Below are 14050 nucleotides of genomic sequence, written 5' to 3'. Positions count from 1 at the left end.
TAGATTGCGTCTATTGCTTTGTCCTGATCGCATTGTGTAGTCCATATGTTTCTGTAGTGTGAGAGTTGCAGATTACAGGATAGTTTTTTTCTGAAACCAAATTGTTTATTAGAGAGTAGGTTGTTTGCTTCTAAGTGGAGGATAATGGATTGGTTAATAATTGATTCCATGACTTTACAGGTGATGCAGCATAAAGAGATTGGTCTGTAATTTTCAACTAGGCTGGGGTCTCCCTTTTTGAAGATGGGGATGACTGTGGCTTGAGACTATAAGTTTGGCAAGGAGCTGGTCCTGAAAGATTTTTCAAAGATTATGCTTAGAGGTTCGGCTATGGCAGTAGATAGCTTCAAGGGAAGTACTCGGGAAAAGAAAAATAGGAATACTGAGAGCTACTATATCTGGTTGTAGACATTGAGGTAACTATAACATAACTGTCCCATATCACCAATCCTCAAAGCAGTTGCCTCCAGATAAGTGGCATTTCCTGCTCAAAAAACCTGAGGAAACAACAATGCTCAATAGCCTTATTGTGATCAGTTTAGGGGCAGATTTGGTCTACTTTAAAGCCCTTCCAAATCTCTGTGAGGGAGAGAGGCAAAGTGAGTTTGTGAGTTCCTGATCTCAAGATAAAGGGCTATTTGCAGGCATAATAGCAGAATATCTAGAACAAATTGCACAAAACTGCTGTTTAGCAATCATGTTTAACTAAGAGAGAAAGAAGACAAATAATCCACGGTGTTTTTTAAGGCCTCATTAATTTCCCTGGAAATTGTCTGCTTGCTCAAGCTCCTCCTCACCTCCCCCACCCCCCATGTACTGATTAAACATTCAGCAATTGCAAAGGGGCTTGGCTTCAAAGCAGGCTCTCTGGATAAATACCGGAGTTATCAGCACTTCTCTTGCCCCTCTGGACTACCATGGAGGGGATGGCTCTCTATCTGGTGGCTGCTCTGTTGATTGGCTTTCCGGGGTCTTCTCATGGGGCTTTGTAAGTATCATAGATATTTCAGCAGGGGGAATAAAGCAGTGCTGACAAACCCTTGTGGTCCTTTGCAGGGCAATGAATTTGCTTGCAGGTGTCTCTAAACACTTCGGAGCTTTCTCAGAAAGTCCAATATAACCCATAACAGGAGTAAAAGGGTTATAATATAATCAATAAGGAGAAGTGACAGGCCCTGAAGTTCTAAGCTGACAAATTGTCCTTGGAGTGAAGAATCTCTGGACAAATATAAAGACCTCTTGTTCTCAGTTTACAATGGGGCTGGGGGGAGGGAATCTATATTACCATTTCTAAGCAGAGTCAAAAACTTCCAGAAAACAATAAAGTTGAATATCTAGAAAACAGTCATCTCACATTCTTTGTTCCTGATGTCTTCCTGATGCTTTTGTTCATGATGCCATCATGGCTAAGACTTCAGTGACACAGAGACTGGTCTACCTGCTTGTTTTGAGAAAGTATTTATTTCGCTGTGCGCACCTATACTAGAAAACCAGATATGACTTTGCAGCAGGCATACAGTATGTGTAACTAAATGGTGTATGAATGGTAGCAGCAACGAGGCTGACTATATTTCTCCGGTCCCAGCATGGAGAATCAGTTACTGAAAAAGCAAAAGACAGGAGAAGGAGGAGGCAGAGAAGGCGATTTGTCAGTATATCTATAACAGCTCTTCTTTTTTTTTTTTTTTTTGAAAACAATTTTATTGGTTTTTTAACAAACAAACAAACAAACAAAAACATAAAAACATCTGCTCTCTTTGATACTTATATACAAACAGTGTGTCGGTTGGTTCATCAGTTTTGTGCATTCATTTCGTAGTCACAATTACAAATACAATACATAATAACTCTTATTATCAATTCAAACTTATATATCCACATATCATTATTGAGAAAAAAAAAAGATTGACTATACTTTTATTCAATCATGCCTTATGAGATAACTATGATTTAAGTAATTTATTCTATAACAAATCATATAATCATACCTATTCTATCTTAAGAAAAAAGAAAAAAAACATTTTATAAATGTAATGTCAAGTAGCAAAAGAAAAGGGAGAAAAAAAGTCGATATTATTCCTTATTACCTAACATTCTAAATATTCTATTTTTGTATTTCATCATCCAGCCATTGATAGAAAAGGTCCCAAATTGTATAAAATTGTTTATCTTCTTGCTCTCTAATTTCAAATGTCAATTTACTCATCTCAGCACATTCCAATATTTTCTTAATAACTTCCTCCTGCAATGGAATTTTCTCATTTTTCCAATTTTTTGCAAATACAATCCTAGCCGCAGTCAATACATTTACAATCAAGTATTTCAAATCTTTACTATAAACATCTGGTAAGATTCCCAATAAGAAAAGCTCCGGTTTCAATTCTATATGTCTCTTTGTCATTTTTTCCAACCACATGCGGATTTTAGTCCAGTATTTTCTAGCATCCTCACAAGTCCACCACATATGGTAATATGAACCAGGTATCTGATGACACTTCCAACATTTTTCCGATTTGTTCTTAAACATTCTTGCTATCCTTGTCGGGGGGAAATGCCACCTGTAAAACATCTTATACAAATTTTCTTTATAAGCTGTAGACATTGTCATTTTATAATTTTGCGACCATAATTTCTGCCATTTCTCTAAATCAATCCCATATCCAAAATTCCTCCCCCAAGCAATCATAGTTTCTTTAACTTGTTCTTCCTCTAACTTAAATCCCAATAAGTAACCATACAGTTTTTTAATCATCTTTTCATCAGTACCTGTCAAAATCTTATCTAAATCAGTCTGTTTATTGTAAAATCCCTCTGTTTTGGAATCTTCATCATACCTTGAGTGTATTTGCGCATATGAGAACCAATTCATCTGTATACCTTGTTCCTCTAATTTTTGTATCGGTTTAAGTTCACCCTTTTCATCTAGTAATTCCCCATATCTAACTGTTTGTTCCTTTTTATAGATTATAGGATAAGAGAAAGCTTCTATCGTCGATAACCAAACTGGAATTTTCAAATAACATTGTTTTTTTATCTTCTCCCAGTTTAACCACAAAGACTCCCGTATATAATGTCTTCTAAAATAGCCCTGTGTTTTAGTTCCCTTGTACCATAGAAAAGCATGCCAGCCCAACAGCAAGTCGTGACCTTCTGATGTCAACAATCTAGTCTTCCTTAATGTTATCCATTCTTTAACCCACATCAAATTTGCAGCTTGATAGTACAACTCCCAATTAGGCAGGCCAAACCCTCCTCTAGTTCTAGCATCTTGCAAAAGCTTTAGCTTTATCCTCGCTTTCTTACCTTGCCATATATACTTCAACATAATTTTATTTAAGTCCTCAAAATAGTCTTTTCCAAGCCTAATTGGTATTGTTTGAAACAAAAATAAGATTCTGGGTAAAATATTCATCTTGATTGTTGAGATCCTCCCTATTAATGACAATTGTAAGTTTTCCCATTTCTTCAAATCTAGGGCTATCTGTTGTTTAAGTTTAATATAGTTATTCTCTTTTAATGTACTACATCTTGATGTCAAATATATCCCCAAGTACTTAACCTTGTTTGTAACTTGGATTTTCAGCAAATCTGCCAATTCTTCTCTTTGTCTTAGTAACATATTCTTTGACAAAATCTTTGTTTTATCTTTATTTATTTTCAGACCAGCCACCTCGCCATATGTCTCTATCTTTTCCAGCAGCTTCAAGGCTGTTTCTATAGGGTCTTCTAAAATAAAGACTAAGTCATCTGCAAAGGCTTGTAATTTAAATTCTTCCTTTTTGATTTTCATTCCTTTTATAGTTTTATCTTCTCTGATATTTCTATTCAACACTTCCAAAGTCAATACAAATAGCAAGGGAGAAAGGGGACATCCTTGTCTTGTGCCTTTTCTTATATTAATAGAATCAGTAAATTCCTCCTCTATCATAACCTTTGCAGTTTGCTCATGATAAATTGCTTCTATTGCTTGGATAAATCTTCTAGCAAAGCCCATCTGTTCCAATAAAAGTAACATAAATCTCCAATTCACATTGTCAAATGCCTTTTGGGCATCTAAAAATATCAAAGCCAATTGCTTTTCAGGATGTGCCTCATAGTATTCCAAAGTGTCCAGAATTACTCTCATATTATCTTTAATTTGTCTCTTTGGCAGAAATCCATTTTGATCTGGATGAATAAAACTATTCAAATATTTTTTAAGTCTTTCTGCTAATATCGAAGCAAAAATTTTATAGTCTGCATTTAATAAAGAGATTGGTCTATAGTTCTTAATTTGCAGTGGATCAGCCTCATCTTTTGGAATAAGCATAATATAGGCTTCTGACCATGTTTTAGGTATCATCTTCTTTAACATAGCTTCATTCATAACATCTAAAAGTGGAATGCTCAATGATTCTTGTAATGTTCTATAGAATTCTGCAGGCAGCCCATCTGGACCTGGTGCTTTCCCATTATTTTGTTTCTTTAGTGCTTGACTTAATTCCATCATTGTTATATTACTTTCTAACATTTCTTCAATTTCTTTAGATATTTTAGGTAAGTTTGCATTCTGTAAGTACTGTTTAATTTTTCCCTCATCAATATTCTCTTTCTTATAAAGTTGTCCATAAAAGTCTCGAATAATTTCCTTTTTTTCTTTATTACCATAACAGACTGAGATGGGAGGAGCTGGCGCCGAGACGATACAGCTTGCAATCGAGCTCCACGATTGCAGCCGATATCTTCGCCCCTAGCCGGTCCAAATGGACCTAAACCATCCCGTAGGGACAGTTATTGTGAGGGGCATACCCTGTGGATCCCAGGGACACCGCAAAGTCCCTGGATGACCCAGGAGAAGTCCCTTTTGCTGGCGGCGAAGAGGCAGCCCCCATGCTGCTAAAGTCGGGGCAGCTCCGGAATGGAAAAGACTGAAAGGAAAAGTGTGTCGGCTGGGTGAGAAACTGCTTTTTTTTTTCTAAATATTTTGAGGTTTGAAAGGACACTTTGACTGCTAGAAGAAATCTGTATGATTTTTGACAAAACTTAATTGGTGGCGTTTTTTTAAGGGAGACGTCAAAACGAGGTTTTACTTTTATTTTTATTTTTATTTGCTACCGGACTTTATTGCTACTTAGTAGATAACTGGACTGGTCTTTTTTTTTTCCTTCCACATATATTTCATTCTCCCTTGGATCTTCTTTTTTTTAAACTTTTTTCTAGGCTAGAGGCTCCCTTTGGTTATTTCTCTTTTTGTATATATATGTATATATCTCTTGTTCTTTTCTTTTAACTCTAACTATTTTTTTGTGAGAGGAGCGGGGAAAGTGAGAACTAAGAAACTTTGTAACACTGCCAACTAGAGGCTTGAAGCATTATTTGAAGTGGAGAGAATTATGAAAGGCTCCTTCTCAAGGACACTTCTGTGATAAGATAGAGGGAAAAGCGTAGTATTATTACAGGTGCTTTTCTGGATTTCTATCAACAATTAAATATTTATGGCTTGACTTTGAAGCCTGTGGGAAAGGGAAGTGAGCCATAACAAAAGCCTTGGACAATTAAACAGAGTGCATTGTGTTGCTTTTCTCTCTTAAATTTCCTTTTTTAATTCCACTACCCCCCTCACTAGCATTATTGTAAATTCTTATTTTAGCAATGTTTTTATTTTTACTTTTTATTTTCAAGGGGAAGCCTTAGAATTTTTATATATTTTTTTATCTATTTATTTATTTTTACTTTTATTTTTTCTTCTTTTGTATTGGGATTTTTGTTTTTTTATTTATACTCCTGGATTATTTTGGTCTCCTTGTCTTTTCTTTTTAAACTGAGACTCTCTAATTGGATTAGGGTTTGAAGAACCTGAAGATCCTACTTCTTTTTTTTTTTCTTCTCTTGCTTTGTTCTTTTTTTTTTTTATTATTACTATTACTGGGCTTGCTTCTTTTTATTCTTATTTTTCATCCTGGATTACTCTATAATTGGATTAGGGTTAGGAAGAACCTGAAGAATTTCCTTTTTTTTTTTCTTCTCTTTTTTTTCTTTTTCTTTTTCTCTCTACCTCACTATTGGATTTTTTGCTGCTGGACTTTTCCACTTTGGATTATAACTGGCTACGTTTTTGATTGGATCAAACTTGAAAGAGTCTGAAGATTTTGAACCACCTAAAATGAGTAGGAAACTCATATCCTCGGGTGTTTCCGTATCTTCTTCTGCTTCTTCACCATCTGGAGGACAACGTTCAATGCAGGTAATGTCAAAGCAAGATAAAGAACAAGAAAAAGTAACTTTACTGATGATCATGCAAGGAATTCAAGACCTTAAGACAAAAATAGATATCATTGAACAAAGAACAGAGAAGACTGAAGAAAAGGTGGAAAATATCCAACAGATGATGGTGAAATATGATGTGAGAATTCAAAAAGTTGAAGAAGAGGGTAAACGAAGAGAGGAGAAGATTGGAAATATTCATACTAGATTAATGGTGGTTGAACAAGAAAAAAGCGGGATGTTGAAGTGGGAGTTGGAGAGGTCCGAATTTTATCTTAGATTCCAAAATATAGAGGAAGAAAAAGGGCAAGATTTGGCTGCGATAATGATAGAAATCTTGGCTGATGCTTTGGAAATAACAGAGGAAAAGATGATGGATGGAGTAGATGAGATATACCGTGTCTCCACAAAATATGCGATGAGAAATAACCTGCCCAGAGAAGTCCACATTAGATTTACCAAAAAATCTATTAAGACACAGATTTTACAAGCGGCAAGAGAGAAGATGTTGAAATACAAAGGTAAAGAAATCCTGGTCCTAAAACAAATACCTAGAAGAGTGAGAGAGAGGAGAGGAGAATATCGATTTCTGACCAAAACGTTATTGAAGAAGGAGGTGAATTACAGATGGCTGATCCCAGAAGGATTGACGTTCATATGGCAAGAACAGAGATATAGAATTGATTCAGTTGAGAAAGCAGAACTCTTCTACGCAGATTTCTTTGGAAGGAGAGAGGAAGAGGCAGAAAAAGAGGTCTTATTAACTGAATCCCAAGAGGAACAAATGGAGATGGAAAAAGAAGAAGGTGTAGTACGTGGACAGGTGGATATCAAAGACCAACGTGAACCAAGATGTATGAGACCCGCCAAGTCTAAATATAAAATATCATCATGGAAGAGAAAAAATTGATAACAATGAACATAAACGGACTGAATTCAGCTGCCAAGTGAAGGAAGACTTTTCATAAACTAGGGAAATTAAAGTCTGACATAATTTGTTTACAAGAAGTACACATTAAAAAACAGCATGAACAATTGTTAGTGCAGCCAAAATTAGGGAAATTATTTACTTCTTTGACTCAATGTAAGAAAAGAGGAGGGTCTTATATATTAAAGAGGCTATCCCGCAAAACTGATCTACACTGATGAAGATGGAAGAATATTAATGGTGGAAATGATGGATAACAATATAAAAACACTTTTGATTGCAATTTACGCCCGAATGATAAACAAGAAGAATTTTATAAAAATTACATATGAAAATAACTGGATTGGACTATGCCAATATAATTATGTTGGGAGATTTTAACGGAATTGTGGACAATAAATTAGACTATATAGCAACAACAGCAAAACATAATAGAAAGGTACTTCCTAAATCCTTTTTTAAAATGACAGATGAATTAATTTTAAAAGATATATGGAGAGAAAGAAACGCCAAAACCAAACAATATACTTTTTATTCAAATAGACACCTATCATGGTCCAGATTAGATATGATCTGGATCTCAATGGAATTAATATCTAGTATTCAAGAAATAAACATTGAAGCAAGTACTTGGGCAGATCACAACCCATTGACGATCAAATGGAAGGGCCAAAAAAAAAGATTGAGATGGACGTTAAATAATATTATCCTAAAGGAGAAGGAATTTATACAATGGCTCGAGAAAGAACTTGCCTTTTTCTTTAAAGAAAATAGAAAAGAAGATACTTCAGCGCAGAATGTTTGGGACACAATGAAGGCATATGTGAGAGGTTTGATAATAGATTATACAAGAAAAAAGAATGCTAGGAAAAGGCAAGCCATTAAAGCCCTGGAAGATGAGCACAAAAGACTTGAAAAAGAGTTACAGAAAATGCCACAGAAAAAAGACATTAAACTGAAACTGGATATAACTAAACATAAAATGGACTTAATAGAGAAAGAAGAACTGGCACAGAAGATTATGAATGCTAAACAGAACTATTTTGAAGATGTAAATAAGCCAGGTAGATGGCTAGCATATAAGCTGAGAAAGGAGAAAGAGTCGAGGAAAATATCCCAGTTAATAGATGACCAAGGTCAAGTCTATAACAGCTCTTCTTGAAGGAAAGAAAGGAAAACGGTCAATTCTGGTCCCATCTGGGATTGCAAACAAGCTCTCTGTAGATGTAAATCCAAAGCAGGGCCATCCAAGAGAGACAAACAAATCTCAAAACTATGCTAGATGGGGATTTTGTTAGGGACTTGGCATGGAATCCAAATTGATTTATTGCTTTTAAAGGAACAGAAACCTAAACACTATAGTTACAAATAGTAGACAATGTTTAAGACCTTTAATTAGGGGCCAATTCTTTTTCACTTTGGGAAGACAACTGAAAGGGCAGGATTTGTGTTTGGGGTGTGTGTTCAAATGGTATTGTAAAAAGTGAGGGTTGTGATTTTGGGCAGGTCCTCCTACCTTTCCCTCCAGAGTATGACCCTCAATGGCTTGTTCATTGTTAAGGTTTCAGTAAGTAGAAACTCAGACAGGATTTTGTTGGGTTTGTTTGTTTAACAATAATGGGTGAAACTACACTAGATGTACAAAATCCATAGTTAGGCTGCCTAAGACATTGTTTTAAAGGAGCAGCTCTTAAAAGTTCATAAAAAGAGTGGTAAATCCTAATTGTTCATGCTCAATTACTCTTTGAATTGATGTGAAGAATATAATATATATATGGTTAGATATAATATATATATGGTTAGAACTGTCAGACCATTAGAACACAAGCAACAGCTGTACAATATTGGGTATGTGATCATTGCAGCAGAAGAAAGCAGTGTCTATAAAGGCATATATGGATTAGTGAGATTAATTATTGACAATTATCACCATGAAACCTTATCTGAGCTTCAGTTCTTGGCTAAGAGGAAGTACATTTTTGTTAATCCAAGGAAACGTAGGAAGGAGTTCATGGTGATCATTCTTAGGCATTCATACTGTATTCCTCTACACTCTGTGGAGTGCTGACCAGTGGTGTTCTTTGAAGTGTCTTGTACTTTTTTTTAGTACACTGGGCCTGGGAGATCCTGCTGGCCAGGCCCTTTATGGATAAATTTGCTCATATCTGTTGTAAGTTGGATGCTGGATGGGCAAGGTCTTCTCATGGCACCAAAGAAATAACATCCTGCTAGATCATCTGGGATTTGTCCAGGCCTGTGGCACTGCAGCAGACATGGTCATCTGTGGAATGAGCTTAGTTATCTGTAAAGTAAATCTGCCCCCCCCCCCCGGCTGATACGTACAGCTAGAGAGGAAACATTCATACCTGAGGGATGGATGATGCCCTCAATGGTAAAGGAGATGGTGATGTGTTGTCAAGAATCCATCACTTGGCCTGGCTATTTTCAACATAGCCCTTTTAGGTGAGGAGGTTGAATTATAAATAACACAGGAGTGTATTTTATATAAACTTTTATATAAAAAAGGTTTTAGCTATACAGTGGTAGCAAACCTATGACACCCGTGTCAGAGGACACAGCACAGCATTCTTGAGTGACACGCCAGCCATCACCAACACCCAACAACTATTCTTGGAAGTGGTTTTCAGAGGTCAGTTCTTGTGTGTGGAAATTTCTGTCTCTCCATGCAAGAAGACCATGTTCTCATGCAGCCTCTGAAGCCTCCAAAAATCACACTAAAAGGGATAAGCTTTCACAGGGTTTTCTGGGCTGCAGAGGCCACAGAAAAGCTTTCTCCAAAGCCACTTCAAGAATGAAGGCCTCAGGCAATGCGTAGCAACCTCAAATAGGCCACAGGGGCTTCTCAGCAGAAAGAGAAAGCCTTTTGAAGGAAAGCGGCACAAGACAGATCCTGGAAAATCACGCCCCCACACAATTGCACTGTGAGGTGAGTTGGGCTGAGAAAGGAGGAGGAGTCTATGAGTTCTAGCACTTCCTTAGGCAGGTATATATAAATAATTATATATATATATATATATATATATATATATATATATATATATATATATATGTGGATCTTTAGTTGTTGGTTTTCTCGCGTAAGATTGAGTATCTAGGCAACGTTCGATGAAGTCTCATTCATCATCTTCAGGCTTCTGTCTCCGGCTCTGTGCTTTTCAGAGTAATGCCGGAGACAGAAGCCTGAAGATGATGAATGAGACTTCATCGAAACGTTGCCTAGATACTCAATCTTACGCGGAGAAACCCGAACAACCAAAGATCCACATATAAACACCAGAACCTCAGAAAACATATATATATATATATATATATATATATATATATATATATATATATATATATATATATATATATATATATATATATATAATAATATATAACCCCTTTCATTGGGGGCATGTAAGTGAGTGAGAGGGAAATGCAAGAAGAGTCAAATTAGGCATTTCCCAAATTTTTGACATGCTAATCCCAAAAGGTTTGCTATTATTGCCTAGCCAGGAAGCCCACTTTTCACTAGAAAGTTCCTCTTAATATGGCCTTCTCAGTAGCAGCTTCTTTACTTTAGAGCAGGTTGGTTCCCAAGTTATTATTTTTTCTGTTGTCTTGCAAGTAGACTGTGAGCTTCTGTATTCTGTTCTAAGAGCAGAACCGGACAGACTGAGGTGAGGCAGCTTTAAGGTTGTGTGGTGGACTGGCAATTGAAAAATGATGGGAGACGCAGAGAAGACGTCTGAGCAACTGCCAGCCCCGAGAGCCCTCGAGTAGCAGTATTTATTAAGAAAATACAAATACAAAATCAAAACAATGACTTCAACATTAGCTCAGCAACATTATCTAGCTAGGCCTTAGCGAAGGTGATAAAGTTCCCGTGAGAAAGCAGGGCATCAAAGGTCTCATGGGAATGGCTCGGATAGATACTGTGAACTCCCACACAAATTCCTGGCCTCTGAGCTTTGCAGATAACAGGATCAAACTCTCATCATAAAGACACTACTGCCCTCATGAGGAGCGTTTGTGATACCCCCAGATCTTACAAAGCTGTACAAGAACTTGCAGAATATGATGGATATATTACCACATTCCCTCCTTTTTTATTTATTCAAAGATAGGGGGTGTTTCAGTGGCAAAATACACAGTTCCCTCGCAAACTTGGTTTCGTACACTTAAGGCTGAGGCACACATTTGAAATAGATTAGGAATACATTGAATACAGCAACATAACATAATAAGTGTAATAACAATTATTACAACTAATTGAAGCAATAAATGTAACCATGAGCTGTCAGGAAGCCAATCCCATAGCAAAGCCCAAAATGACTTATTGAAGCCATCTTTCCCTGCTTCGTGTTCAGCTATGCGGTCTTCCATATCATGAACAGTTCTTGTAATGTTAGGCTCATAATTATGTATAAAAAACACAACAATGTAAATGAATTAAAGCACAAACTCCTAACATTATATCTAAAGCATAAAGTAACTTGGCGAATTTCAGACACTTCTTCATTTAACATCTTAATATTCTCAACAGTATCATAAAACATAGCAACAGTAAAATTATTTAAAATATGAATATCTCTATAGTTCATAGCTATTCCAAAAGGTGGGTACATGCATACAAAGCTAACAATTAGTTACATTTAAACTCTTTGCTGCAATCCGAACGTCCTTGATGTAGGAATTTTCCTTCCATAAATTATCACCAAGGTCTCTAGTTTCTGAGATAATGGCAGCTCTCCGCCTCCGCATTAGAGTCCGTGGAGGCATAAGACGAATGGAAAAAGAAGTTGTGTAAAGTAACTTAGGCAACTCCAATTGACACCAATATTGTCCATAGTCTGAAACAGAAACATTAAACAGAATCAGAGTTGTAGCACAGGCTGAAGATATAATATCCTTATCAGGTCCCGAGTAAAGAATGTCTTGACCCTTATGCCAGGACCAATATGCTGGAAAAATCAAAAGATGCCGCTGTTTGCAGATTAATTTAGTCCGATTCCCCAAAGGAACCTGCTGCATACAAGTTGATAATCTCAGATAAGCAGTCATCTTTTCCCAGCTTTCACAGCGCCACGCCTGGACTGCCGGCATCAAGAGAATCAGGAACCACGGAAACACCATCCTGAGAATCAGGAACATCAGGAACGGAATCAGGAACCACAGGAACGCCATCCTGAGAATCAGGAACATCCCTCACTGGCACCTGCGAAGGCGCTTTGAATGATCAGGCCGGATACATCGACCAGGAACCCAACGAATTTGACCAAGATGTTCTACTGCTGCATAACCACGTCCCCACGTAATCAGCTCAGCGGGAACCCATGCTGGATCCGGAAGGAATCGCACCAACACTCGAGGCCTCACTGCATCTGTAGAAGGGAAGAAAATGCCTGCTGGCCGCGCTATAGGGGTTACCAGACAAATTTAAAAATTTAAAGTATACAAAGCAAGATTTAAATGATCTTGAATTGCCGGAAGCCCCAGGAGCTTCCCTCCTTTTTATTTAATTTAGCTAACATGTTCTTGAGCGTGCCATTATAACGCTCCACAATAGCTTGTCCTGTGGAATTGTATGGAATTCCAAATTTATGTTCCACGGACCACTGTTTGCAAAACTGATCAAAGACTGTGCTCCGATAAGCCGCACCATTGTCTGTTTTTAAAGTTTGAGGCGTACCAGCGACTGAAAATGTCTTAATGCAATGATTGATGACATGTTTAACCGCTTCACCTCTTTGAGGAGTAGCCATTAGAAATCCTGAATAAGTATCCACAGTCACATGTATATACTTCCAAGGTGCAAATGATGGATACTGAGTAACATCCATTTGCCAAATCATTGAGGGTTTCAACCCCTGGGGTTGACTCCCATAGGAATAGCCGTGCCTTGCTTTGAACAAGTTGGACATTGTTGAATTATGGCAGCAGCTTCTGCAGCAGTAAGCTTGAATTGATGTGCCAACGCTTTAGCATTTTGATGAAAATAACTATGGCTGTCCCAAGGCTGGACAGTGAGAACTGAAGTTACAGCACTGTCAGCTTTGGCATTGCCTTGTGATAAAATTCCAGGTAAATTACTATGACTACGGATATGAGCAATAAAACACACATTCATACGCTGCTCCAAACATTCTTGCAACAACAAAAGCAAACGTAGAATATTAGGTGATATTCCAGGAGACAAATAAGAACCTGCTACAAAGGGTAACAAATTATATACATACAAAGAATCCACTATTAGATTAAAATCCTGATTTTGAAAATTTTGAAAAGCCAAAACTACAGCAGCAAGTTCTGCCTGCTGGGCAGACTTCTGCTCTGATGTCACTTTTGTATGCCAAATTCCAGATTTATCTTTCCAAACACAAGCACCAAAAACTTTCCTCCATCAGTAAAGACTGTAGGAGCATCTGATATAGGCTGATTTACAAAAAGATTTGCTAAATTAATTCTAACTGATTTATACAAAGATAACCTAGGATCAGCTGGAGGATGACAAGAAAACTTCCCTGGCCAAGAATCTACCAAAACTTGTAAAAACTCACTATTGCAAATCATTTGTTCCCAGGTGGCTAAAGCAAAAGGAACATAACATGTTACTGGTTCCATCCCAGCAATAGCCTTGCAGCGCTGACGAGCACGATTAAAAATATCAGCAAGTTGTTCTGTGATACAATTTATGGATTTCGATGGTGTATGAGACAAATGAATCCATTCCAGAATCCTTAAAGCTGTTTTTTCTTTTACCTGAACTATCAATGCAGTAACTCTACGCTCTGAGATTAGAATCACTGATAATGGACAATCTGGCAAACATCTATCTGTCCACCTACGACTCAAAGCTTGCTCAATTAATGACAA

The 14050-nt window shown here is 37.1% G+C and overlaps 1 protein-coding gene across 1 annotated transcript in view; it reads left to right on the top strand.

Annotated features, from left to right (window-relative positions):
* Window positions 1-901: 901 nt before the first annotated feature.
* C3 (complement C3) overlaps window positions 902-14050 on the top strand; it is a 90044-nt gene continuing 76895 nt past the window's right edge. The window contains exon 1 of the mRNA XM_087925914.1: window positions 902-988. Within this exon, the coding sequence (XP_087782040.1) occupies window positions 918-988 (71 nt within the window). The 5' untranslated portion in view covers window positions 902-917. The remainder of the gene's footprint in view (window positions 989-14050) is intronic.

Source organism: Pseudonaja textilis, chromosome 2 (assembly GCF_049901715.1).
Source record: "Pseudonaja textilis isolate UNSWEBS1 chromosome 2, rPseTex1.2, whole genome shotgun sequence".
Taxonomy (NCBI): domain Eukaryota; kingdom Metazoa; phylum Chordata; class Lepidosauria; order Squamata; family Elapidae; genus Pseudonaja; species Pseudonaja textilis.
Note: the sequence above shows the minus strand (reverse complement) of the source record. Positions and strands in the feature narration are given on the sequence as shown.